Genomic DNA, 27,492 nt, shown 5'->3' with positions numbered 1-27,492 from the left:
CTCAACAAGACCTCCCGCTTACTAAACGAGTGCTCTAACCAACTGATGTACAATTGATATTCATTGAAAAAGTTAGAGATAATGAAGAAAAAATAATGAAGACCACTTAAAAAAAGAAATCAAGACATAATTGTTTGAAAATGAGAATCGTGTAATTTAAGTTAAAGTTTCTCTTGTTAAGAGTTGAACTAAAGAACTTCTGTTTACTAAATAGGTTCTCTAACCAACTGAACTATAAGAGCTTGATATTCATTGAAAAAGTTAGATATAATGAAGAAAAAATAATCAAGAAATCGTGAAAAAAAAAACAATCAATACATATTGTTTTAAAAATATGAGAGTTGAAGTCAAGACCTCCCGGCTTACTAAACGGGTGCTTATTTTTTTTGAAAAATGTCAATTTTTATTAAAAAGAACGCAAGATGCGTTCAAACGTTACAAAAGGGAAGTAAAAAACAAAACAATATATAAGAAAACAACATAAGTGTTTTAAATGCCAATAAGATCAAAAAAATTCCATCCCGTACAAGTCCCTCTTTTTCGGATTGAAGCGAACATGTGTAACATAAATCTTTTGAGACGCTCGTATCCATAACTTTTCCCTTCGTAAGCTCTTCTATTTCTTTCTTTCCATATTGTCCACCACATGATGATGGGAATTGGTTTTCAGTCGTCCGCGATTTTGTTTCTAGAACACAATTCAATTCATTTGACCTAGAAATCAACGACTTTTGATGGTGTATCCCAATGAAATTGAAGAAGGTTCTGCAGAAGAGTCCACATGCTCTTGGCAAGGTCAAAATGTAGAAAAATGTGATCAATGAATTCTTCACTCTTCAAACAAATATTGCATCTACTAGCGAGATGAAATCCTTTGTTTTTCAGTTTTGTTAGTTGTCAAGACTCCTCCATTAATAACTTTCCAACCAAAAAACGAGATTTTTATGGAATTTTTTATTTCCACACCTCTTTCTAAGGAAACCGGGATTGAATATTTTGGAGAGACGCATGATAAATGTAGCTGGTTTTAAAATCAGGAGAGCCAGACAAAGAAAATTTGTCATTAGTCTCTAGGTTAGTTGAAACGTTGGTAAGAGCATCTATGAGGAGAACTCGTCTTCCCTCCTCGTCGATGGAAAGTTTTCTATTTAAAGGAATTTTCCAAATAATTTGGTTAGATGTGAGAGGAATATAGTCTACCACTTTAGCCTCCTTTTTATTAGAGATCTCAAAAATATCCCGATAAGTGTCTAACAATTTTCCGTTGGGGTGCCACATATCATTCCAAAAATCAATTTTCTTACCATTACCTGATAGAATGTTTATCATTATCCTAATCATGAATATATACTATAATTATAACGCAGCGGAAGCGTACCTGAAGATGATCCCATTGTAGATCCGGATTGATCTGTTCTTGAAAGGAACGGCTAGGTCTTCCAAGACTAAGTATTATCCGTTCTCCTATGATATTGACGGGGGAAATCAAAGGACAAGAAAATGGAGGAGAGTTGAGAGAGAGAAGGCATGAGAGTTCTTCTTTGAATCTCCCTCTCCTGTTTCTTAAATAATACTTGTCTCAGGGACCTAACCCTAGTTGAAGCTCATATATTGTTAAAGTCACAATATAAGAAGGCCCACCATATTATTAATATTTGTTTTGTCACGCCACCAAATAAACAAATACTAAACGGGTATCTACAATTATTCATTTCATAATCATTAAGCCAATGACTTTAATCTAATAATATATTCTACATATATATTTAAATCCAAAATCCAACATTACCAACCGTAAAAATGAGAAGGGGATGGAGCTTCTTCCATGTTTTATAGATACGCCCCCAAAGGCTTCTACCTAGAAAGAGGCATCCATTCGATATCTTGAAGTCTGTACTTGGCGATGATTGCTTTCTTCTAGAGGCTTGTGTTTTCGTTGAGGAATCTCCACCACCATTTATAGAGGAGTGAAGTGTTGAAAAGGGAGAAATCCTTGATTTCGAGTCCTCCGTCAACAACTTCAAGCTTCGTTGTGTCTCATCTCACCAAATGAGATTTTAGTTGAGTTGGAGTTACCCCAGAGGAAATTCCTAATAATTGTGTCCATTCTGCTGGCCACCGATGCAGGAATATGGAAGAGTACAATAGTGAATGTTGGGATTGTTGCGAGGGAGGTCTTAATGAGGACCAACCTACCGCCTTTAGAGAGAAGTTTGCTCTTCTAAAGTGCCAACCTATTTCCCATTTTCTCAATAATAGGATTCCAAATATCCTTGCAACTGAATTTAGCATCGAGAGAAAAGCCGAGATACTTTAATTGGAGAGAACCAATTTTGAACCCCTTATTGAAAATGAAGAAAAAATAATTAAGAACTTTTGTAAAAAAAAAAAGAGTTAAACTCAAAACTTCTAATTACTAAATGGGTGTTCTAATCGTAAAAAATCAATCAAGATATACTATAATTATAATTTGGGTTTCAATTGCTCTTCTAAAGTGCCAACCTATTTCCCATTTTCTCAATAATAGGATTCCAAATATCCTTGCAACTGAATTTAGCATCGAGAGAAAAGCCGAGATACTTTAATTGGAGAGAACCAATTTTGAACCCCTTATTGAAAATGAAGAAAAAATAATTAAGAACTTTTGTAAAAAAAAAAGAGTTAAACTCAAAACTTCTAATTACTAAATGGGTGTTCTAATCGTAAAAAATCAATCAAGATATACTATAATTATAATTTAGGTTTCAATTGCTCTTGTTGAGAGTTGAACTCAAGACCTCCCGCTTACTAAACGGGTGCTCTAACCAACTGAGCTACAAGAGCTTGATATTTATTTGAAAAGTTAGAATGAATCAATAAAAAATAATCAATAACTCATAATTGTTTGAAAATGAAGATCGTGTAATTTAAATTGTTCTTGTTGAGAGTTGAACTCAACAGGACCTCCCGCTTACTAAACGGGTGCTCTAACCAACTGAGCTACAATTGATATTTATTAAAAAAAAGTTAGAGATAATGAAGAAAAAATAATCAAGAACTCTTAAAAAAAACAATCAAGACATAATTATTTGAAAAGGAGGATCATGTAATTTAAGTTGAAGTTGTTATTGTTGAGAGTTGAACTAAATAACTCTCGCTTACTAAATAGGTGCTCTAACCAACTGAACTATAAAATCTTGATATTCATTGAAAACCAACTGAACTATAAAATCTTGATATTCATTGAAAAAGTTAGTGATGATGAAGAAAAAATAATCAAGAACTCCTGAAAGAAAAGCAATGAATATATATTGTTTTAAAAATATAAGAGTTGAAGTCAAGACCTCCCGACTTACTAAACGGGTACTTATAGAAAATGAAGAAAAAATAATTAAAAACTTTTGTAAAAAAAAAGAGTTAAACTCAAAACTTCTGCTTACTAAATTAAATGGGTGTTCTAATCGAAAAAAAACAATCAAGCTTACTTATTTGAAATAACAGATCTAGTATTTTCGAGTAAAACAATAATTTTAGTTTAAGTTGCTCTTTTTAAGATTTGAACTTAAGACCTCCACCTATTAAACAAATGCTCTAACCAACTGAGATATAAGAGGTTAATAATCATTTAAAAAGTTATAGAGAATCAATAAAAAAAACAATCAAGAACTTTTGAAAAAAAGCAATCAAGACATAATTGTTTTAAAAATATGAGAGTTGGAGTCAAGACCTCCAAACTTACTAAACGGGTGCTTATTGAAAAATGAAGAAAAAATAATTAAGAACTTTTGTAAAAAAAAAGTTAAACTCAAAACTTCCACTTACTAAATGGGTGTTCTAATCGTAAAAAATAATCAAGATATACGTATTTGAAGTAACAGATCTAGTATTTTCGAGTAAAACAATAATTTGAGTTTAAGTTGCTCTTGTTGAGATTTAAACTTAAGACCTCTTACTTACTAAACGGATGCTCTAACTAACTGAGCTTGTTGAGATTTAAACTTAAGACCTCTTACTTACTAAACGGATGCTCTAACTAACTGAGCTTGATATTCATTTAAAAATTTTAGAGAGAATCAATAAAAAAACAATCAAGAACTTTTGAAAAAATAATCACTTACTAAACGGATGCTCTAACCAACTGAGTTACAAGAGTTTGATATTCATTTTTAAAAAGTTAGAGAGAATCAATCAAAAACTTAAAAAAAAAAACAATCAAGACATAATTATTTTGAAAATAAGATCATGTAATTTGATCTTGTTGAGGGTAATTTGATCTTGTTGAGGGTTAAACTCAAGACCTCCCGCTTACTAAATGGGTGCTCTAACCAACTGAACTACAAGAGCTTTCTTTTCGTTTGAAAAACTATCGAGAATGAAATAAAAGTTAATTTAGATCTCTCGCAAATAAAAAAAATAAACACATACTTGTTAGATAAATCAAATCATGTATTTTTTTCTTAAAACAATAATTTTAGTTTAAATTGCTCTGGTTGAGAGTTAAACTCAATACTCAATTAGAGAATAACAAAAACACGAGCGTTGTTAGATATATTTGTCACCCAAAAAACTTGTTTAACAAGAAAAAGATTGTGAAACAACATTTAATCCTTCGATTGACTTTGCAATTTCGCTTTCAAAGCTTCAATAACTGCTGAGAAGTCCTTGTCACTAAGCCCGTTAGACTTAGCCACCTTGTATAGTTCATTTGCGGCTGCTGCAATTGGTATTGGTTGTGAAACACTTTCAGCTAAACCCAAAGCAAGCCTAAGGTCCTGGAAACATTCCAAACCAATCTTAAGTCAGTCTGACCGATCAGTGTTTTCTTAAAATCCATGAAATGGAAGATATGATAGTAGATAGTGGGGAACAAACCTTTTGTTGATGCTTGAGGGGGAAAGCCGTAGGATATTTGGATTGGACCATCGAAGGACCTTTCATCGAGAACATTGGAGCATTTATTGCCCCTTGTGAGATAACCTCCACTAGAACTTTTGGATCCAATCCTACTTTCTCACTGAGGAGTAATCCTTCTGAGAATGAAGCCATCATGCTGCAATTTGTTAGATATTTTGGATATGTTAGTAGAAATACTTTCAACTCATAAACAGCACACAATAAATAAAAACATACAATCATCGGAATGATATGAGCCTCGAGAGGACTCATCAAAGAAGATAGTACATAACATTCCCATAATCTTTATTTAAATTACAGTAAATACAAAAGGAAAGTGCGAGAAAGGAGAAAAATAGAAACATTATTTGGAAAGTGGCATTTTCCTCAAAGTTGGTTAAATTTGGATCCCATTGAAAAATTGCCAAAGCTATTAAAAGATATTATTATCCCATTTTTTGTTAGAAATTTTTGGGTAAAGGAAGTGTAGAGTTGTATTTGAAGCTAGATCACAAGCTAGATCATTGGATGTGATTTAAAATGTTTTGGCTTCTTCCTTATTATATAGTTTTATCAATGTTTCAATCCAGATAAAAAAAAATATTGAAACCAAATAGGCTCAATGGAATGGCCTTCACCCTCCAATACAAGTCACCAAAGAAAGAAAGTGAACAAGAAATTCAACATCATAATACATTGATAAAAACTGGTAAAGAAAAAAATTATTACCTTCCCATAATCATGTTGACGACGAGTTTCATTGCAGCTCCATTACCCACATCGCCAAGGTAAAATTTTGACTGAAGTTAAGGAACGACAAGGATAAGGAAAGTGAAAACAAAAACAAATTACTTTTAATGAAAAAAGAAGAAAAAGAAAAGGAACAATATAAATATATCAACCAATAATTACCTTCCCCATTATATCCAACATTGGAGCCACAGTTTCAAACAAAGATCTGTCACCTGAAACATTGTAACTATGACTTAAGGTTAAAGAAATTACATATAAGAGTGTGTTGCATTAAACACAAGATTACCCACACATAATAGGCAGCAACATTTGTATTTTTCTAAACCTGAAGCAATTGGTTTTCCTTTAATCACCATAATACTTGTGATTCGAATTCTAGTTCCTCCTAGATTATGATATATTGTTTGAAAATACATGCTTTTGGTTTGGAAGACACAATAATTTTTTGGACTTTTTTCCAAAAAATATAGGGTTGAAGAAAAGTAATGTATTTGGGCCATCCATTTTGGGGTTATTTAAACCCTAACCCACATCATAAACAAACTAACTCTACCATCTTATAGAAACAAGAGGCAAAAAACAACTTACCAGCAGTTAGAAATATTAGTTGTCCATCCTCTGCTGGCTTTTTAGACCCTGAAACTGGAGCCTAGGTGAAAATCAGCATAACCACCAAGCAAGGAGGAAACTAATCTCTAAAACAAACTCACCTCAAGAAATTGCGCTCCAGTGGCGTTAATGCGTGCACTAATCACTTTAGAAGTATCAACGTCAACCGTAGAAACATCCACATATCTTCAAAGATCAACATGGAGAATGTGAAATTTGGGAAATAGGAGAAAATTCAGGAGGAAAATCGCGATTTGAATCGGTACCCTTTTCCTGCAGTCATTCCTCTTGCAGCTCCATTCTCTCCACAAGCAACATCAAACTGAAAGAGGGAGGGGTTAAGAATAAACAACAACAAATTGGTTTATGGATAAAAGGTGGTGGCCTTGCTCAACCAAATTCAAGCATATGCTTACTGCACTTTCAGGGTCTGCAAGCATGGCAAATGTGACATCACAAGATGCAGCTACTTCCTCGGGAGATGACTTGTACCTGCGGGCAAGAAGTTTCACTTTCCTGATATTAACTGCAAAAGAACAAAGCCACACTTTTTTTTCTCATTGAGAAACTTAAAAATATTTTCAGTCAGCAAGACTAAAATGGTTAAGTTGAGACTGGTTTCAGAGAATAATCTAAGGTCTTGTTTTAAGATAGAGGGTGTTTTATATTGGTTGCTAATTTGAACGATGTGATGGAAGATTAGATAGTGAGTTATTTGGAAATAATTTGAAATAATTCACATCAAACAAGGCTTAAACAACAAAATCCGATTATGACACACAACAACTAAAATCTAATGAGTAAACTTTTTCTAGAATTTGCATTTTCTACTCTGACATCTGGCCTTGTTTGGGAATTCTTTTTTGGGATTTATCCAAGCAATCGAATCATGACACAATTTTATTTTATTTAAAAAAGGTCCATGTATATTAAAAATGAAAAGAATTGTTTAAGCACAACGACAAAACATGAAAAGAAAAAAACAAAATAAAAATTAAAAAACAGTACTCAATAAGTTATCGAGCAAAATCTTGACACAATTCTTACTCCATCAAATGATCTCAAACGCCATCTAAAAGACATATATCCTTATATTCTTTACTAATTTATCAATTCAAATTTAAAATAGGCTTTGTAAGGACACATGATCTTTTACACATGGGATTTTGATAATCTGGTTATGATTATTATCTTCAAATAATTACTAAAGATTATGATTAAACACAAGATTATGATTATTATCTTCAAATAATTCAAACAAACCCGATAACTGAAGCTCAAACAACCTCTAGGTCATAGAAGTCTAGAGGCATTGATTGATACTAAATGATATGAGATAATTCTCAATGTCTGCACATTATGGACAAGCTTAGGCCGTTCTAAGACTTTTTGTATATTTTTTGCTCTTTTTTTCTTACTCCCTGTATGGGACCGGTTGTTTTAACTTGATTTATTGTTGTTGTTTGTTTTTATTCACCTTCTTAACGCCCTTTTATAAAATGACCATTTATTCGAAAAAGATAATGAGAGAATGCACAGCATGGACAAGGGGCTCACATCTTCACCAGACTTATGTGATTCTACAAAACTTGCCACAGATAAAAAGTGAAGCTTATCAGCACAACATGACCTACATGGAGGTGCCAGAATAAAAATAAAAAATAACTAACACCCGAAAACCCTAGAAGAATAAATCATCTTATGTGGTCATATCTATTCTTCATTTTAGTTTCGCCATAACTTTACTTCTGAAAATCAAATAAGTAAATAGCTTTATTAAACCAAGCTTCCCCTTGAGGAGGGGATCTAGAAACATAAAATAACTGAAACTAATCTATAGCATTGCAGTTAATGAGCTTCTAGATTAGTGAAAGTTAATTAACTTCTATTGAAACTGCTAATTTGTTTTATAATACTTTCAGTTTAGTTTCATCTTCTTCAAAATCTTTGCAATGTTCAATCTCAGAGAATTGAAGGCGACATAACTATGCTTTGATTTCTCTCAGAGATTATTTTTCTATTGCTCTTAGGGAAATGGGTACGAACTCTAACGGTTAATTTTTGTTATCCTTAAATCAGTTTTTTCGAACTGATGTAAATGTGTTTCATAATTGTTCTTGATGGGTGCTCTCATAAACATCAATTTTTAATTTTTATCCTAAACATAATGAAATGTAGAAATTGCATACTTTCTTCCTGTTGAGTTTATTAATATCCGACTTACTTGGCGCCTAGCGAGATTAGCAGATCACATTTACTCTTGGTCCTATTCCAAACTGTTACATCACATCTGCAGACAAGCCAATTATAAGAGAAAATAAAATGTTACTACAGTATTTCTAACAGGCAGAAACAAATTAACATATATGCTTTAACCATCGTTAATTATCAAACTGTACCCTGCTTTTATGAGATTTTCCGCCATCGGAGTGCCCATAATTCCAAGCCCAAGAAAGCCTATGCGTTCTGGAATGACAGCCACTGCACGTACAAAATATATCTCAAATTTAGTTAGAATATTGGATAATCAAAATGACCAAGTTGAAGATTTGTGTCATCTATAGAACATCATCCTTTCAATCAAAATATTTCATTACCAAGATCCAATAAATCCCATCTCTTATTAATTTCACTATTAGTTTCTCAAGATCTTTTCATATTTGTGCAATTATTTTGAATTAGAAGGCCATACATTGAGCCTCCTGTCTAATTGTTCTTCCTTTGCTTCTCAAACTCTCCCTAAGATGTTTCCAATTCCAATAACATCTCCTACCCATGAATTAACAAAACCAACAAGTCTTATTCTCAAAGCATTCATTCCAAGAGTGGGTTTTCAAATTTTCATATCCCTAGATAGAAGCTTTAACACAATAAACAAAAATGTCATCATGATTTTTTAATTTGCAAGTTAAATTCTGTTTAGGGTAAGTATGTTTTGGACGAATTGACAGTTAATAGCTTCCAATTTGAATACCCAGTTGATAAATTCGAGTGTAAAGGTCTGACTAAAGAGATAATAGAAAGTAATCGTACCTATGGCAGAGGAAACTGACATCTGAGAAGAGAAGGCCTTAAAGGAAGGATGAAATGTGGGTCTTCTCGAAGATGAAGAGCGAGATTGAGCAGTGAAATGAGTGGGCGAACGATGGAAGAAGCTTGAACAGCTTGCCATGGCAGTAGAAAGAAAGGTGGGAGAAGATGAAGTTAGAAGAGAAGAGGGGGTGAAATTGGCCTTGAAAAGGGTAGTAGCCATTTCAATATGGAAGCTTATTGTCAATTTCTCAGTTGGCCCACTCGTCTGCAAGGGAAAGGGAATGGAAGAGGGTATGGGCTGAAGAAGACGAAGAGGGGATGGATATAGCTAGAAAAACTAACTGCCAACTGGTGGCTTTCAAGGCTTTCAGAATTCAGTTCAATAGTCATATTTCAGCTTATTTACTATAATTGTTTTTGTTTTTGTAGAAAATAAGTTCATAAATTTTATTGGAAACAATACTATATATATTTAAATATATTTGGTTATTAAACATAAATCCATATTTAGGGTCGAAAATTTTGTTGGATAACATTATTTGTATTTATTTATTAATTATTACTGATTTAATACAAATTATTAATATAATTAATTATTATTTTTTACTATAAATTAGTTATATATAACGTGGAACACTTCATATAAATATTAATGTTTACACCAACTATATTACATCGGGATATAATAAATATAGCTTACAAATTGAGCTATTAGTCAAATTATATTATTGCAAACTTAATCACGATTTATCGACAAAAATTGTCTCAATAAAAGACGACAAAAATATTTTGACAATGTCTTCAAATTTACTGGAGAATAAGAAGATTGACATCTACTAGTTAATGAGTTAGAGATACTTATAGTTATTGACACAGAAAGTGTCATCTCATATTTGGAAGGTCAATAGATTAAAGTATTGATTGAAGAAGATATTGAAATACCGATTGAAGAGGTTGAAATACCAATAGAATAAGATATTCAAATACCGATTGAAGAAGAATCGATTTTTTATTCTCCTCTTCAATCAGTGTTTTATCAGTACTTCAATCTTTTTTTCAATCAATACTTCAATCTCATCATGAATCGATACTTCAACCGATTCACCTTCCAAATATAAAATGACATTTTATGTGTCAACGCTTATAGGTATCTCTAGCTCATTAACTAGGTAGATGTCAATATTCTTATTCTCTTGTAAATTTGAAGACATAATCCGATGACTGATAACCCAATTTGTAAGCTATATAGGTTATATCCCAATAGATGATGTATCCAAATTCATTATAAACTTAACAAATTTAGATTCATTAATATAGTTGGTATCACCATTAATATTTATATAAAATGTTCAACATTGATATATGACTAATTTATAGTCATCCTAAATTAAAAGAAAGAGAAAAAAACAGTTATATTAACAACTTGTATTAAGCAAGTAATAATTAATAAATAAATATAAATAATATGTTATTAATAACCATTTTCAACCCTAAATATGGATTTATGTTTAATAACAATTCAATACTAATAATTGTTGATATTCTTGTATTGAGCCTCAATTTATTTTTTATTAAATCATTCATTATCATGATAATTATATACTAATTTTGAAATTAAATATATTACAAAATTAATTTGCATGACTAAGATCACTAATCAAACTAAATTCTTAAAAATCAAATACTGAATTAGACATTCTAATTAACTTGTATTTATATCTTAATTATACCCTTTTCAATTAGTCTTGTTACATGAACATAACTTCTAATATCATTGAATTGAAATGAAATGTTGAGTTAGAACCCATTACTCTTGATCCACTAATACAGAATTATACCTTGATTGAAGCTAAAGGTCAAAAGATAGAGAAGTTTGAAAAAAAAAAAAAAAAAAGACTATCACCCACAAAATTGATATTATCTATCTTGATGATAGATGGGTACGGGGTTTTACTACGGATAACAAAAATGGAGACAAAATGTATGAACGTTTTGTTGTAAAGTTTATGATAAAATGATTACATGAACCTGTCATATTATTAGGTCATATTCAAGATTTTTGATGGATAATATGACTGTTTTCAACACATTTTTAATGTGATTAAAGAGCTCATTAGTTTCTCAAATAATGAAGAATTAATTACAAGTAGGATAAGAAATTGAGCAAGGAAATCCGATGGACATATGAGAAAGTTTCCTTGGAGGATTGAAAGTTTCACCAGATTAAAGACCTGCTAAAAAAAAGTAAGATCAGTATAAAGAGTACAAATCTAACTTTAAATCCTAAATTTTAAAATTTTCAGATTGCATCAAATGATATAAATCTCCATATTTAGCCTAACGACAACAAATAATATAGCATTTTTATGATATATTACGACAACGAATAAGACAATCCTTTCATCTTCGTCCATATTAGTGTAGATAAAACGTATAAACGACAAAGTAGAATAACGGCGAAGTCTTTGTCACGAGAAAATAACACAGTAAAAATCGAACTGAACTTAGATACTGTTGAAAAATGTTGAAGGTGAAAGAAGAAAAGGGTGAAGAAAGTGGAGAGGAAGAGGAAGAGTTAGTTATGTTTGGTTAATTCATTTTTATTAATAATTGTATAAAAAAATGTCTTGGCTGACATATGAAAAAAATATTAACGTTGTTTTCTTTATTATCGTTTAAGAAATATATTTATGAAATTGCCACAACCTCCAGTATATATTTAGTAATTTTTTCATTTATATTATTTTTAGTTTTATTTATAATTTTACACTTTTTTAATTCAATTTTATCTTAAAATATTTAATCAAGTTCAATATATATTTTTTTATAAAATAAAAAATTATTATGCTGTGATGCTAATAAAATATTAATTTGAAAGTTAAACTATAGGTTTAACTATAGGTTTGAAAAACAAAAAACTATTTACTTAAAAAAAAAATTTCAATAAGTATATTAATTTTATTTGAAATAATATTCTAAAACATTAATTAATTAATTATATATTAATAAATTTAATAATATTTGTTTATTAATTTTTTTCATGTAATACATGTGTTTGTTTTCAAACAGGACTAATGTTGGTAAAATGACTTAAGTAGATATCAAAGTTTTAAGTTATTTTTTCCGTTAAATAACTCAAATAAATTTGTATGAATCAAACCATTCAAACCACCACACAAAACTTCATTCAAACTAAAAATTATCAAGTGCCAAATATAGGATTTGAGATAATAAAAATCGATCAATTGTGGTCAAATATATAATCTATCCAAATAACCAAACTAGATAAATTATACATAATCATCAAACATTTCATACATCCAATCATATAAGATCTACTTAGTAAAACCAAATTTAAAATTGTAAAAATAAAAGTCACAATTGGATTTGCGACCATCCTTAATTTAACTTAATTATAAGATTTTATTTATATTAATTGTTACAATTTAGACTAAATTAAAACATATTTTAATGAAGTAGAAGACTGTACATTATGATTTATATGAGATACATTTAGATACATCAAAATAATGTTTTTCGTTTTTTTCTAAGATTATATCTATTGCTTACAAAATGACATAACAAAAAATAAACAAACATAACACAAACAATTATTTTTTTTAATTTATCTTAGATTTAGTAAAAAATTTGGTACAAAACTACATTAGTAAACATTAATACATTATACAACAAACATTGCATTTCAACCTTAGCGGATTGCTTGCTACCAAAAATCGAATAGTTTGTTCTGGTTCCTCTTACAAGAAAGGGCAAAAGTGTAATTATACTTTCTTTTATTGTTTTTGTAAAATGTCTGTTTTTACCCCTTCATGTGAGAGGGAATAGGGGAGCAGAGATTTTTAGTAGTAGAGGATCAAGCCTCAAGTTGAAGCACAAAGTTGAAGCATGTCATTATACATTATACTCCCACAAACAAATCAAACCAGTTTTCGAAAGATGAACCTCCTTTAAATCAACCAAATATAGACAAAAAAAAATGCTAAAAAAATTCAAAGGAAAAAACAAAACTCCAGGTCTCCTCTCAAAGTAAGAGCATTCAAATCATGTTGAGTTATGATCTTTTGAGAACACTGACATTATGGACTTGTGCTACTTTCTTCTTTCTTTTATGTTCATTCACTTTCCTTAATTTGATGTTCTTAGTTTGTTTTGTTTACATAATCTGTTTTCTGTCCTTCACACCTTTCATGGATGAATGAAATTTGTTTCACTTTTCAAAAACTTTTAACACTTTATTCCAAACACCCTCACCAATAAAAATAAAAATGGGGTGAATATGATTCTAACAAACTCCGAGTTCTTTTAAGGGGTGAACGTCAAAATACGGGATTTGGATGGAAAGAAACAACCATAAAGAAGGAACAACAGTCTGAGATTCTTAATATGTGCTCTTTTCCTAAACATGGAAATTCACGTTGTTTATCGTTTCAGTACCTTTTCGGGATGTTACACTAGTTTAATAAAATTTTACATTTTCAGAAAAAATATATTAAGTTACAATTTACAAGTCATTTTGATTATCTTACAACATTAACAGCAACATTATTCAAAAAAAATGAAAATGGTCTAACCTGGAAATTTATGTGTAAAATCTCAAGGAGTCGAAAGAAGGAGAGGCATCAATTGTTTGATTCGATTAATTCACAAACTAGCTATACGAACTCCTCCAATCCTACTCGAGCCACAAGTGAAGTCTGGTTGATCAACTGATGTAATCGTAAGTTCACTGCTTGCAGATTCTAGCTCAAGAATCACCTAACATCCAAAAACACAAAACAAGTTCATGATCCAATGGATTATGGTTATGTTAGATGAGTTTGAAGTAGTTCTTTTATAAATAATATTTGGTAACAAACAAATCTTCACATCGGACTATTTACAAATAAAAAATAAAATAATTTGGTGACAAGCAACATTATATTTCTCATTTTTTCATCTAAATAAAAAAATTAAAGTAAAATTTAGAAGGGAAATTTTATAATTTAATAAACTGTTTTTGAGCTACTAGAAAATATGTAAGTACATTTACTATTATTATTTGTTTTGAACGTAGAATGTTAGCATAACTCACACCAATAACATTCACTTCAACTTAAAACGTTAGAATCATTCTAAGTAAAAATCAAATCCGTGACATTTGGTCTCTTAGTAATTATTTTTGACACTCGTACTACCTTAGTGAGTTTACATTTAGTTGTCAAAATCATAAATACATACAAAATAAAGCAAAAACACACAATTTTGAATCACGATTAAAAAATAGATATACCAAATGAAGCAAAACACCACACTATAATTTATATAGTCATCAATAAAATAATTAAGATCATAAACTATAAAATTATCAAAGTTAAAATTGAACTTTGATAATTTTATAGTGAGATCGAGATTATGTTAGATATTGTAACAAAATATCAGTTAATAGGGTCAATCTAATATCTATAATAAGTAAAAGGATTTTAGGTAAGAAGTTGTCATCATCCATTTAACATTCAATTTATAACCTTCCTTCATGGTTGGCTCACCCTATTTATAATCATATAGGAGTATGCCTAGGGGTGATCAAATATTTGGTAAACCTAAAATAATTCAAAATTCAAAAAATGAAAAGAAAAATTACATTACTGTATTTTTTTATAATGGGTTGGGTAATTATAGTTTGGGTTCTGTGTTGGATTTACCCAAATGCTCACCCTATTGAGCTAGAAAAATTGCATAGCTCAATACACATACTACAAAAGTGTAGGACTTATATAATATATTTTCTAACATCTAATCTTTCTAGAAGCATTTACCAACCCTAACACACAAAACACAAGCTTCCTATACATATAAAGATCCAGTTCATGATGTATTTCAAGCAAATAGAGAGAGTTACAGAAGCTGTACCACTGTATTTTCTCCGTGTTTAAGGATTGGAGCAGGAAGATATAGATTACATTGCGGTCCAAGTGACTGTAGAATGAGAATGATATAGTTTCTTAATACCATCATTTTCAAGTGTAATTTAAACATTTAAAAAGAAAAAAGCTTTAAGCTAAAGGAGTTTCTTACCGGCCAAAATCTTCCTAAATTAAAATCATTGACAAAGACAATGCCTTTACCCCAGCCACGGAATGACAGGAATGTGTCTTTAACTTGATCTTTCTTTATAATTGTAAATCGACCACTGTAAAATGCTGGCTCTTTTGTGAAGTTACCTGTATCCGAGAAAGAGGGAAGGCGTTAGGGAAAGAATAAGATAAATGTATCTCATTTTATAGAGTAACAAAACCTGAGTTGTGTTTAAATGATTGAATGATTCGTGAATGTAGAACTGGAAGAATGTGATCAAAATTCAGCATATCATTTAAGTTGGGTAGAGGGACAGGTGTCATTTTCCACCCATTCAGTTCTTTTCCATCTAGATAAACAGAAGAAAGAATCCCCTGCATTATAAGACAAGTAAAAAAGACATACTTAAGATTCATGCAATGTTATAAAAATAAATAAAATTAGAAAAAGCCTCAAGCCACAATCAAGATGCTGAATTTGACAGTGGGCGTGATTACTCTATTGAATATTAATGCATGGAGAAAAGTAATAAAAATCAATATGGGAACCGCCAACAATATTGTGTGAATTGTAAACAATTAGGACTTCTGTTTTAGTGAGGAATTTTACCTTCCTGTCAAATATATAAGCCCCATAGTTCACTCGACCCATATTTTCAACCTATAAAAGCAGAGACAGTAAAAGATAGGAGTTACAGTTTTTTCCCCATGACATGCCAAGATTGTAATGACTTATCCCCAGCTTCATTATGAAAATAACAAATGAACTACTGGCCCATTTCACTTCACAACAAACTTGCACTTTAAGTGAATTTAGTACTTATGTAAAAATTAAAATGAAAATAAAAAGTCAACTTTTAACCATTAAAAGGCGTGAACACGAAATGTGTTTTAAAGTATAAGCTAAGGAAATAAAAGAAAGCCAAGACAATCAGATCCCAAGCAGCTCAAAGACTTTACTTGTCAAGAAACACGAAAAGGAGACAAATCAAGCACTATTACAGCCTTCCATTTCTAAATGAGGATTAATCGTGCATATTAATTTAACTTTTTGTAACTCCAGGAACATGAATCGTGTAGTATGGAAATACGTATATTGTCCTTTGAGTTGCAAACAAGTAGTAAATGAGTTTAATTGTCTGCATTATTGTTTGTTTAGTATTTTTAGTGAAATCTAGGACATATAAATAGATTTTTAAAGAAACCCACCAAGATAGCCCAGTGATGAGAGTTTGCTTAAGAGACCAAAGGTCACGGGTTCGATTCTAACTGGAAGCGCTTTGAGATGTTGAGTTGAGGTTTACATGAGAAATTCAGATATTTAAAGGACAATGAGTGTAATAAGAGGAATGACTGACAACAAGCAACATGTTGAGTGTAAACAAAATAACATGTTGAGCGCAAGCAAAAATTGCACCAATTCCAAGGAAGATGAGAGATAATTCATCAGTAGAGTATAGGGGTAATATGGTGATTAGTAAAGTAAGTTAGTGGGTTAGTCGCTTATAAATTTTAAGGAAACATTGGAATAATGAATGAATTACTATTGAATATGGTTTATCTCTCTCAGAGCCTTAAGCCATTCTTGTCTCATCTTCATTTCTTCTACAAATTCTATATCTCTAGGCTGGTAAGTTACAAAAACATAATTCCTCCCAATCTTGAACTTAATGTTTTCCCTATGACATAACTGATCTTTTAGAATTAGTATGTATCAGGTAACAGAAATATGTGATAATAGTTGAGAATAGAAAATAGTCATCTACCAGTATGTATAAGGTAACTTTGGATGGGCATTGAGTATGTGGAATATAAAGATCATTGTTGGACCATCTCTCTATTGTACCAACATATGTCCGTCTTTCAGGATATTTTTCAGGACACAAGATGAATACTTGACCTCTGTCATGCACCTGCAGCAAAACAGCCTATATCATATTCCCATTTCGAGAAGCTGCAAAATTCTACTGAATTGTATTGACACAAAATTATTTTTATGTCTCAGTTTCAGATGACTGAGGCTTTAAAAGAACCATAGTACTACTCCATATATCAAATGAATGAAAAAAAAAAGGAAATAATGACCATAAACATAAGCCAATATGCAGTACTTACTCATACTTGATTGTGGTGATATTCGATTCCAAATTCTCAATAATATGATAAAGCAAAAAAATGAATCACAATTCTTTTCTCAAGATACAATTGGTAACTGCTCCTTTTTTCTTCAAAAGTAGACTCCCAAAAATTGTTGTTCACGAAAGTGTCAAATGCAAACAGCCTTATCCCTATATCAAGAGAGGTAGTTCCCAACTTGGAACTTGTTTGATGTGGGTTATTTGGGCTAATAATCCACTATCTAATCAACCATCAGTTCTTCAATCACATCACTTAAATCATCAACCAAAACACCTTACTTAATTTTTTATAACATTTTAAATATTAAATACTAAAGATATTTTGGTCATTTTATCCCAATAATCCACTTTTATATCAAACAAGATTTTTTTTCAAATAACCCAAGATCAAGAAAATGCCTTGAATGATAAACAAAGTATTCACAAAGTGAGCACTTGATTACCAAGTTATCTAAGCACAACCATCAAATCATACTTCTTAGAAATCCAATGATGATGTCCTTCAATCACTAGAGACATATTCGAGACATTTTATGAGAAGCATATAAATAAAGAGAGACAACAAAGTAGTACCTTCGGAATAGATAGGTAATTCCCCTTGGGACTTGGATCATATTCAGAAGCATATAATACAATCCCGGAGTTCTACAGAGAACATGAATCCCAATGTGAAAAAAAATGTCTGAGTTCAATAATTGATAAAATGCTTTTACAAGAACCGTACAGGATTTTTAAGTACCTGGCCTACAGATTCCATTGAATTTGGGCTTTCAGATTTAACAGCAACAATCGTGTTTGTTGTGTTAAGTATATCAAGCAAGAAAGCAGTTTTATGCAACTTAATGCGTCCATATCCCATCTTTCCAATATCAGCAGGAAGTGGTGGAATTGATTTTTTGGTATATCTACTTATAACCTTCTGTAATTCTGAATGCAGTAAACTTTAGTTAGTAGCTGCCTACTTGACTCATAACTTGCAAAAAAAATATTTGAACCTCTCTTATAAATTGTGGAGTGAAATTGAGAGGAATATGTAGATTAAGATATCTGGGATGATAATAGCAATGCAAAATGACCCAACAGTTTGGAACTTGGAAGAAAAGAAATCTTCGAGAGAGAAAAGGAAACTATTATTTTGAAACAATCAGCCAGCAGGGATTTAGAAAATACCTTTAAACTTTGCATTGTCCACATCACCGAATTCTTTAATAGGTGCATCCTGGAATAGACCCATTTTGATAAGAAAATAAATTCCTAATTATATGACCTAAATGGGAATTCTTGAAAGATGAAAGATCTTTATCACATAGTCATAGGAAGTAAGATCAGGCTTGTAAGCAGATTCATTGTTTGCATCTGTGTTCGCACCACTATAAAATCCAAAGTTTGTTCCACCATGTGCCATCTAGATAGAAAAAAATAATAATAATTTGTGGTATCAATAATATGTGCAGAAAATGGTCTAATGAATCTGGTGTTGAAAATTTTGACATACATAAAGTACAGCTGAAGCATTTCTTGACAGTATTTCTTCCAGGGCTGCTGCAGTAGAGCGGGCATCAGTCGTGGCTATTTTTTCTCCCCAATGTGTGAGCCAGCCCGTGTAGAATTCTCTGGATTGAATATACATTATAAACATCTTGCAAGTGCAGTATTGTAGATAGCATGACCATGATGATAGAAGACATCACTAACGCAGAAAGTGGAGGTGATTTCCCAGGTGCATTGAATTCTTTTTGCAACTTGAAAATAGGCCATGGATTATCACCAGTAGTGAAGTCAACAGCTGGGAAAACAAACAAGTCAGCAATTAAATTTGTTTAAACCAACAAATCTAGTCTCATTATCACATCAAAGTATAATAAGTACTTTTCTTTCTCATGTACAAGAAGCATAAATGTATTATTATAACCTGGATAACCTACCTTTAACCATCGACTTCCAGATCTATTTAAATTATCTAAACATTAAACTTAATTTACAATATAATACCAGCTGTGAAACGCATTACCTGAAAATACAGCATCCCCACGAATTGTTCCTTTTTCAAGATTTTCCCTTGCACCTCCATCAGTAGTGTATCTGCAGATTATGAAAAAGTATTTGAGACAAGTGTTTCACTTTTAGCATAATATAGGCGGAGATTAATACTGTCCCAAAATCCATTTCATACAATCTATTTGATTTCAGCAAACTCCTATTTTTCCACAGTACAAGATATATAGTTCAAAGCAAATGCATGTTTATAGACATGCTATAACTGTATCTGCAAATTGAGGAGATTTATCACTAACCATAATAAAACAGTAAATAAGCTGCAAGTTTTTCTAGACGTAGGCTCTTATTCAAGGTGTGAAAAAAAAGAGAAAACATATTAAATTATAAGAGAAAGGAAAAAGACCAAATACATATGTATGAAAATGAGCATACATCTCCTATTCTAACCTAACGGCAACAAAAGGTGAATATCAGAATATCCCCAGCCTCCCTGAGGTCTTAGGTTCGAACCCGTTAGGAGGCAAGTTCTTAGTATGGTTAAATGATTAAGTGTGTTTGCAGGTTATGTTTTAACCCATGGGGATTAGTCGCACTCCAAAGAAGAAACGGAACCCAATGTTTTCAAAAAAAAGAGCAGATACATGCATGAACTAAATATGGAGCAAATCGTTATACGGAGTTAACAACAATGGGCAAATAGGCATCATAACTGAAAATTCAAACAGTCCTTAAATTTGATGGCATGACAGCCACTGTCACATATATATTTGTAAAAAGACCCCTTTCAAAAGTCCTATGCCACATGGCATCCAGCTTAGAAAAAAAATCCAAAAGTTTTACCTCTCTTTTCCCGCGGGCATTCTGATACAAAAGATTGTTAGGGTTAAACCTAACACTAAAATAATTAATATGGAAATAAATAATTATTAATATGGGAATAAATAATTATTAATATGGAAATAAATAATTAATAATAAGACAATAGCCAAAAATGTGGGATTGATGGGAAAATTGATTATGGCAACTGGAAAGTATATAAGGAAGAGATCCTGATTTGCAGAAATACATAAGACATTATTCGAGAAATCTCTCAAGTCAACTTCTCTCTCTATCTTCTTCCTCTTCCCCCATTGTATTCACCCTAGCAGTTAGGGTTCTATCTCTCCCCTATTAATTATTATCTTCTCTTCGTTCTTAATTATAATTATTTTATTTATTACTTTCAAGATATATACCTAATTCAAGTTTAGGTATATCACTGGTTTCTGCAAATCAGGATTTCTTCCTTATAATCAATTATCCTGCCTATCCCACCTTTTTGGCTTATTGCCTTATTATTAATTATTTATTTCCATATTAATAATTATCTATTCCCATATTAATAATCATTTATTTCCATATTCATTATTCTAGGGTTAGGTTTGGGTTAGTAAACATAACCCTAACAATCTCTCGTATCACATTCTTCCATTCTTCTCCAATTGAAACATGCAAATGTAATTGTTTTAGTACTACCGGAATCTCTTTTGAAGGAAAAAAACAAGCAAACATCAGAAATGAGGATACATTTTTTTTGTTTCACATACAATTGTTTTAACCAGTAAGAAACATCATAATGATAAGCAGATGAAATCAAAAGAAAAAAACTTGAATAGAAAAAGATATTTTCACAAGGTAAGCTAGATTCAGAGTAGATATTACATAACGATTATAAATTGTGTATGGATTAAAATTATCATTGTCTCGCACTGAACCATGACCAAACACATAAAGCACTTACAAAATTGTATTATTTCCAAGGTAGCCACGAGCTAATTTGACAAGGTAATGAAGATAATCTTGGTCATCTCCATAGGAACCAAATTCGTTTTCAATCTGTCACAAATACACCATAAATGATTATTTTTTAATATAACATAGCTTTTTATCTCAAATGTTTTAAAATAATCTTCGGAGACAGCATTCGCATTGTTACCAGATTACACATACATGCCATAAAAGAAAACGGTGTGCCTCAGTTGATGTTCATTATCAAAAGGAATTAGGATTAAGAGGGTAGAAATATGTGTCAATTTTTTGTTTTTCCTCACAGACAAACTGATAAGGAAACAGGTCAAACTTGCATCATTCTCTGACTACAAACCTTTCATATATATCACAAAACAAGTCACTAAGGGAAGGTAAATCTAAGTGTAAGATAATAGTGAAAATGGAGGCACACGAGTATGAAAGTCAAGACAACAAAAGCACTTGAAAAATATCTATGTGATTCAGTTTGCTCCTAATCTCATGAAACTTAAAATTTTGGTAAAAAAATGTGTATTAGAACAGCATAACTGAAACCCTTGTCCCACGTAACATAATAATGCTTGAGGCAAGTGAGGTCAACAAAAGGAGAGTTGATTGAAATTGTCAACCTTCCTGTTTGATTACTAACTACAAAAATAGCATAGTTGATTGAAAATTAAACAATGTAATTCACCTGAACCATTATGATAGGGCCTCCATTGTCATAAAGGAGAGGAGCTACAAGTGTAAATAGAGTTCCCCACCAGCTCTCAACCTGTAAGAAGAGTTAATAATGGAAATATGTGCCAATCTTTATCTTTGTGAAACAATCAAAAGATGTGTAAAATGAAAGAAATATAGAACATTTATCATTTTAAACACTCTCAATCAAATCAATAAGTTTTTTCCTATAAATTTAATCAAACACTCTTCACACTTACATTTGTGAGGGCATTCTTTGCAAACAAAACTATCTTCTTGCCTAAACTTCATACAAAAATAAGGATGAAAGGTCTTGCTATTTTCAAAAATAGCACAGGTTTTCCTTGCTAGATATTCAAGCAAAACTTCCAAATGTTGCATAAAACAGAAATTGTAGAAATTATAGAATGAGAATCATATATCAAGTGATACATATGAAAGATCTAAACAGACATTGGCTAGCTTCTATTTCTTGAGGAATAATATTGAGGATAGCAAAAATATCACTTGAAAGAAGTATGAAATATGTGTATGGGAAATTTCTGCCAAGGGGATAGACTACATGGTCATTTCTGAAGTATTAGGCAATGATAAAAATAGGAATCAATTAGGCAATAACTGCAAAAGTGGTGGTCAATTTACATAAGTATTATTGTCAAATCATATTATGCATTTTAGTACAAAATGGTTATGGTGCATACTTCTTAGAATTATTGATCGTAACACTATCCTGAAATTAGGATAAAATGGTTAGCGAATCTGATTTATAAGGTTATGAAATGAAAATCTCAAGAAAATCGGAGAAAGGAAACACACCAGTTTAAGGAAAGCAGGATCTGATGACCTTAGTCTGAGAGGTGGTTCTTTTGCAAGTAGCCACGCAGGAAAACCTCCCAAATCCCATTCTGAAAGTATCCATAAAAGTTAGGTAAATAAATATTTAGCATATGCTGATAACAAATGGATCTACTAAAAATTGACCATAGCAATGGACATAAAGAGGAAATCAAATATTACAGCAATATGTGAGTTTTTAGAGTGAGAATTGGTGAGGGATTAAGACCTCAGATTTTCTTGTGTTGATGTGATAATTAAATATGTTAATATATTGATACACTAAATGCTAATGGGTATAGTTACCACTACTGGGTAGGGATTTACCACTACTCTACCACCTTACACACAAACTAGTTTGACAATTTTCACACAATCAAACATGTTGAATAGGAGAAGGACAATTTTTTTCAGCAACCTAATGTAACAAGCCAAAGCAAGATAACTTAAGATTTCATCTGATGACAAAAAACAGGTTTGAACTGTTAAGAGTACCATGGAGAAGCACAGTACAGGACAAAAATAACAACCAAGAATACCAGTGACAAAAAGTTATAAAAAAAAGAATAAAAAAAAGATCATTTACATGGATTTCCCCAATTTCTTTTTGGATCTTCTAGTGCCAGGATAATAGTGCCCTGAACTTGAAACAGAGAATTCCTAATATATAATATCTTTCCTTTTTTGCAAATTGTCTTGAACTCGATTCATGATTAGATTGCCTTACACTAGCTGATATCGGCTTATAACTGGCATTCAGATCAATTTAATGTCCACTGATTATACCTGTCACACGATCCTAGAGAAACTGAGGTTGAACTCTCGTGAAATATTTTTACACCTTGGTGTTTACTCAAAAATAAATGATTTAGCAAGACAAATTAAAGAAAATGCTCAATAGCAAGAACAATTTGATTGCAGTACTTCCAACATATCTATAACAAAATATATACAGATAGAGGGTCATAATTCTCAGCACCCTGGATTTTCCTAACCTGCACATATATACGGCCCTGGTCGGAGCATAACCAGTAAATCCAGCTTCTGACAGAGTTTTAGAAATGACACAATATCTGCGATACCCTTAAAAAGTAGTTGGCCTTTTTTAGGTTCGTGCAAATTCCACGGGACGTAAGTTTGAATGGTGTTCAAACCCAATGCCTTTGCCTTCAACAACCTATCTTCCCAGTACTGTGTTCATAGAAGGAAAGCGCAAACCAGGGAAATAGGAACCAGGTTATAGAAATTGTCCTAATAAGAATACTATTAATCAGGTATGAAGCATTTGATATCAGAAGATTTTTTGGTGCTGGAAATTGCCTGTGGTAAAACCTGATTTACAAGACTTCTAGAATTTATTTGGAACACCATTCCCAACCTCTTTCTTACAAAAAAAAAAAGAGAAACTGAAGAACCTAGATATGGAAAAAGAGAAACTGAAGAACTTCTGAACCTTCAAGTCGTTAGACTTCACCCAATTGCAAAACCTATAAAATCTAAGCCTCCCTTTCTTTCAAGGAGAATGAAGATGCAGGAATGTATTTACATGCATAAATTTGGCTATATATCACCTTACTTGTGAAATCATGGAGGAGAGAAAAAAATACGTTCAAAGATATGCATACAGTGTCGTTAAATTATAATGTTGAGAAAACATTCCTTTAAAGCACAACAATGTCAACACTGCAAAGACTCGACAATCAAATATAGTTAGCTTCCAACTTTAGAGAACTAAACACATGACACCTATGGAACTGGAAGACTTTATTTTTCATTTGACAGATGACTTACAATTTCCATATTAGAAAGTTTGAAATTTAAATGGTTGTTTCTTAATTTTTAGGATAATTCTTCTCATTTGAATCATTTTGATGGACAAATACCAATGAATTGTTGAGGACTTCTTCGTAACATTGTTTATACATGAAATTATTATGTGACTAAACTTCCTTTGTCAACAAATTCAATATGCAATGAGTTGAGATACGTATTTGCACAACAAAAATGGAAAAGGTGTTTAATAAAAATACCAGGATGGCTACATGGAATTCAGTAGAAACCAATAGTGCGTAGCTCAAAACAATAGCCACTATCCTCCAAACGCAAAAAGATTCCCTCACTAAATCAAACAATGTTCTCATTTTTCCAAAAGTTCGTCTAAAAATTTGTACTGGAGAACACATAGAACTATGCAGTACATGATTGAAAGAATACCTCAGGAAGAACCCGAAAATAGTGCAGGTCCCCGCCAATAATTTGGAAAGGCTTCTCATCCTTCCAGAACTTGTCATCTGCAATCTCAAACTTCTGGACATTAACCTAATTACCAGCAACAATAGAAAAGCAAATCAGACATTATGACAGAACATAAGGTTTAGACTAGGGAATAAATATTCTAAGTATGATCAGGAACCAAATTAACCCTGATTCGAACAACTTACAAGCAAGCAATATAATAATCAGGTTCTAGAAAACAGAGGATCAACAAAACTAATAAACATTCAGAAAGACAAATACTAATAACTGTTGTAACGGAATATGAGAGATAACATAAATAATAAAGAAATACACCTATTTAACGTCCACTAAAAGAAAGAATATTATTAAGAAGATCAGAACAGAGATCACATAATAACATACTAGATTTATGACACGAGTTTATATAACACTCGGTCCCCCGAAACCCTAACAAATACAGAATTGAGACTGAAAACGATGCTCTCAAAGCAAAAACTTCAGCTCTCTAAGGTGTTCGGTTACACCTTTAAATAAGCCTCAACTAGATCAACATCAATATCTTATCAAATACCTCCAAATTATTGTTACAATATTTTCCTATTTGTTTAATGATAACAAAAGATCGTATTTCCTTTTATGTTAATTTTATTTCCTTATATCAAGATTATACACCAAAATCTTCTTTTTGTTCAATTTATTTTTTTTCCACCAAACAACTCAACAATAACAATTGTAAAACTCAGCTGTTAGCACAATAATCGAATATTGACAGTTCCTCTGTCTATTTTCCAAACATAACATAATTGAGAAAATACATGAACAATGATCAGATTCTTTAACTAAATGCATATTACCTTTTTCCTTTTTCGCACCTTATCATCTAACAGAAGCTTCTCCTTCGGCACGAGCTGTTATAAATGCAGCATAATTATGATCCGTAGAGTTCAAATGAAGCAATTATATGTGGAATTCTGCTAAGAAATAAACAAAAATGAGATTGATCGGTAACGCTTACCTTGCTGGAGAGTCTGCTAGGAGAATGAGAGGTGAGAGAAGGGAGGGGAGAAAAGGCAAGGGAGAAAGTTCCAACTGCTACAATGGAGAGAAAGAAGAAGAAGAAGATTGCAGTAGTTGTTCTGATGCCTCTCCGTCTCGCCATGGCTAACGATCGATCGCCGGTAAAAATCGCCGGTTGGCCTCCTTTACTCTTTAAGTTCAGGCCAGCGCCGATCCTCATGTATTTTGAGAGGTTGCTAGCTGTAGCTGAAGCTGAATCTGAATCTTGTATTTGTTTTTATATTTAAAATTTAAAACGGTGATATAGAAAAATAATTTTAAAAATCGAATAAAATTCAATAAAAATTAAAAACTCATATAAAATCGTTTAATAAAATTACTATTATATACATTGAAACAAGATGCAACGAATTTGACATGACATGCACGTTGGAGGAAAAAAAAGTTGTTGAAAATGAGTTTTTCGTTCGCTGTAATTTCTAGTAACATCTTTATAAAATCATCATATTCCCTGTATTCCTCTTTCTCATCGCGAAATGAGCTCTTTCGAACTAAAATGCTATGAAATCACTTTAATGTTTTTACATTCGAGTCTCAATCCAACTTTCGCGAGGCAAAACAAAATTCTCATTGTTGAAAAATTGTATGTTCTTAAGGATGAAACACTAATTTATTCTTAGTATTGTAGTTTGTTTTTTTCATAATATTTAAATCATTGATTAGTTATGTTGTTGATTGTGTAGAAACTAAACAAGGAAATCGATAATAGGTATGAAATTAATGATTTGTTTTTTCCATTCAAGTTATTTTAATATGAACATGTTTATAGGTATGAAATTAATGATTTGTTTTTGTCATTCAAGTTATTTTAATATGAACATGTTTATAATGATTTATTTTTAGGTTAAAAGTTGTTATAATCATTTAAAATGTATAAATACGATTTTTAATGTTTGAAAATTGAAATATATATATATATATATATATCAAATTTTCATGTAAATTATCTCAAAGGGCTATGTAAAACGAATCATTGTTTCATGTAAAGGGGGTTTCACATTTTCATTTGAATTGCTTCACTATATTGTGAATGATTTAATTTTAGGTTAAAAGTTGTTATAGTCATTTAGAATGTTTGCCTATACGACTTTTAATGTTTGAAAATTAGAATTTATCATTGTTTTAAATTTCGTCGAAGAAGTGGCCTCAACGCGCCCACTACTTTGACTCCTTTTATGCAATTAGAAACTTCACATAACTTTATTGATTCCAACGCAATTTATCATTTTGGAGCTACGTAACAAACTACGCGAGCCTCCCAACGAAGCCAACAAAAATCATTTCCAAATAATCAAAATAAAAGGCAATTTCATTATGGTGGTATACCAGCCGCCTATTCTTCCACTTCCAATTCCAATCGAAGCATATAGATCCGT

At 31.4% G+C, this 27,492-nt stretch overlaps 2 protein-coding genes and 1 non-coding gene across 4 annotated transcripts; all 3 read right to left on the bottom strand.

Moving 5' to 3' along the window:
• Positions 1-2,749: 2,749 nt before the first annotated feature.
• Positions 2,750-2,823, bottom strand: TRNAT-AGU. The gene has a single exon. It is a non-coding gene; the product is annotated as a tRNA-Thr (tRNA).
• Positions 2,824-4,501: 1,678 nt separating this feature from the next.
• Positions 4,502-9,626, bottom strand: LOC124945968 (glyoxylate/succinic semialdehyde reductase 2, chloroplastic). Its single transcript, XM_047486512.1, has 11 exons — positions 9,268-9,626; positions 8,634-8,715; positions 8,459-8,524; positions 6,651-6,726; positions 6,501-6,556; positions 6,336-6,420; positions 6,214-6,274; positions 5,785-5,837; positions 5,602-5,672; positions 4,852-5,029; positions 4,502-4,751 (listed from the first exon to the last, which is right to left on the bottom strand). Exons 1-11 carry the CDS (start codon positions 9,485-9,487, stop codon positions 4,581-4,583), a joined length of 1,119 nt encoding a protein of 372 aa, XP_047342468.1. The 5' UTR covers positions 9,488-9,626; the 3' UTR covers positions 4,502-4,580.
• A 4,114-nt stretch (positions 9,627-13,740) lies between these two features.
• On the bottom strand, positions 13,741-26,290 carry LOC124945201 (beta-galactosidase 17). 2 transcript variants are annotated; one of them, XM_047485592.1, is made up of 20 exons: positions 26,055-26,290; positions 25,894-25,947; positions 25,016-25,120; positions 23,797-23,992; positions 22,784-22,872; positions 21,960-22,040; positions 21,258-21,352; positions 19,491-19,561; positions 19,175-19,265; positions 18,975-19,092; positions 18,786-18,884; positions 18,650-18,698; positions 18,219-18,406; positions 18,053-18,124; positions 17,108-17,254; positions 15,952-16,002; positions 15,563-15,716; positions 15,343-15,488; positions 15,178-15,243; positions 13,741-14,043 (listed from the first exon to the last, which is right to left on the bottom strand). In XM_047485592.1, the coding sequence occupies exons 1-20, from the start codon at positions 26,274-26,276 to the stop codon at positions 13,930-13,932; spliced, it is 2,208 nt and encodes a 735-aa protein (XP_047341548.1). In that variant the 5' UTR covers positions 26,277-26,290; the 3' UTR covers positions 13,741-13,929. The 2 variants fall into 2 exon arrangements, with proteins under 2 accessions (XP_047341548.1, XP_047341549.1); XM_047485593.1 differs by having other exon boundaries at positions 25,912-25,947.
• Between the last annotated feature and the right edge of the window lie 1,202 nt (positions 26,291-27,492).

Source organism: Impatiens glandulifera, chromosome 7 (assembly GCF_907164915.1).
Source record: "Impatiens glandulifera chromosome 7, dImpGla2.1, whole genome shotgun sequence".
Classification (NCBI taxonomy): domain Eukaryota; kingdom Viridiplantae; phylum Streptophyta; class Magnoliopsida; order Ericales; family Balsaminaceae; genus Impatiens; species Impatiens glandulifera.
This window is presented reverse-complemented; position numbering and strand designations above follow the sequence as displayed.

Coding starts and splice junctions, on each gene's coding strand:
- LOC124945201 (XM_047485592.1), bottom strand. CDS start 26,276: ATGAGGATCGGCGCTGGCCTGAACTTAAAGAGTAAAGGAGGCCAACCG. Junction 18,407..18,649: donor GGACAATGCAAAGTTTAAAG/GTATTTTCTAAA, acceptor TACTGCATTCAG/AATTACAGAAGGTTATAAGT. Junction 17,255..18,052: donor ATTACCTATCTATTCCGAAG/GTACTACTTTGT, acceptor GTTTTGCTGCAG/GTGCATGACAGAGGTCAAGT.
- LOC124945968 (XM_047486512.1), bottom strand. CDS start 9,487: ATGGCTACTACCCTTTTCAAGGCCAATTTCACCCCCTCTTCTCTTCTA. Junction 8,716..9,267: donor GTCAGTTTCCTCTGCCATAG/GTACGATTACTT, acceptor TTGTACGTGCAG/TGGCTGTCATTCCAGAACGC. Junction 6,275..6,335: donor CTGGAGCGCAATTTCTTGAG/GTGAGTTTGTTT, acceptor ATTTTCACCTAG/GCTCCAGTTTCAGGGTCTAA.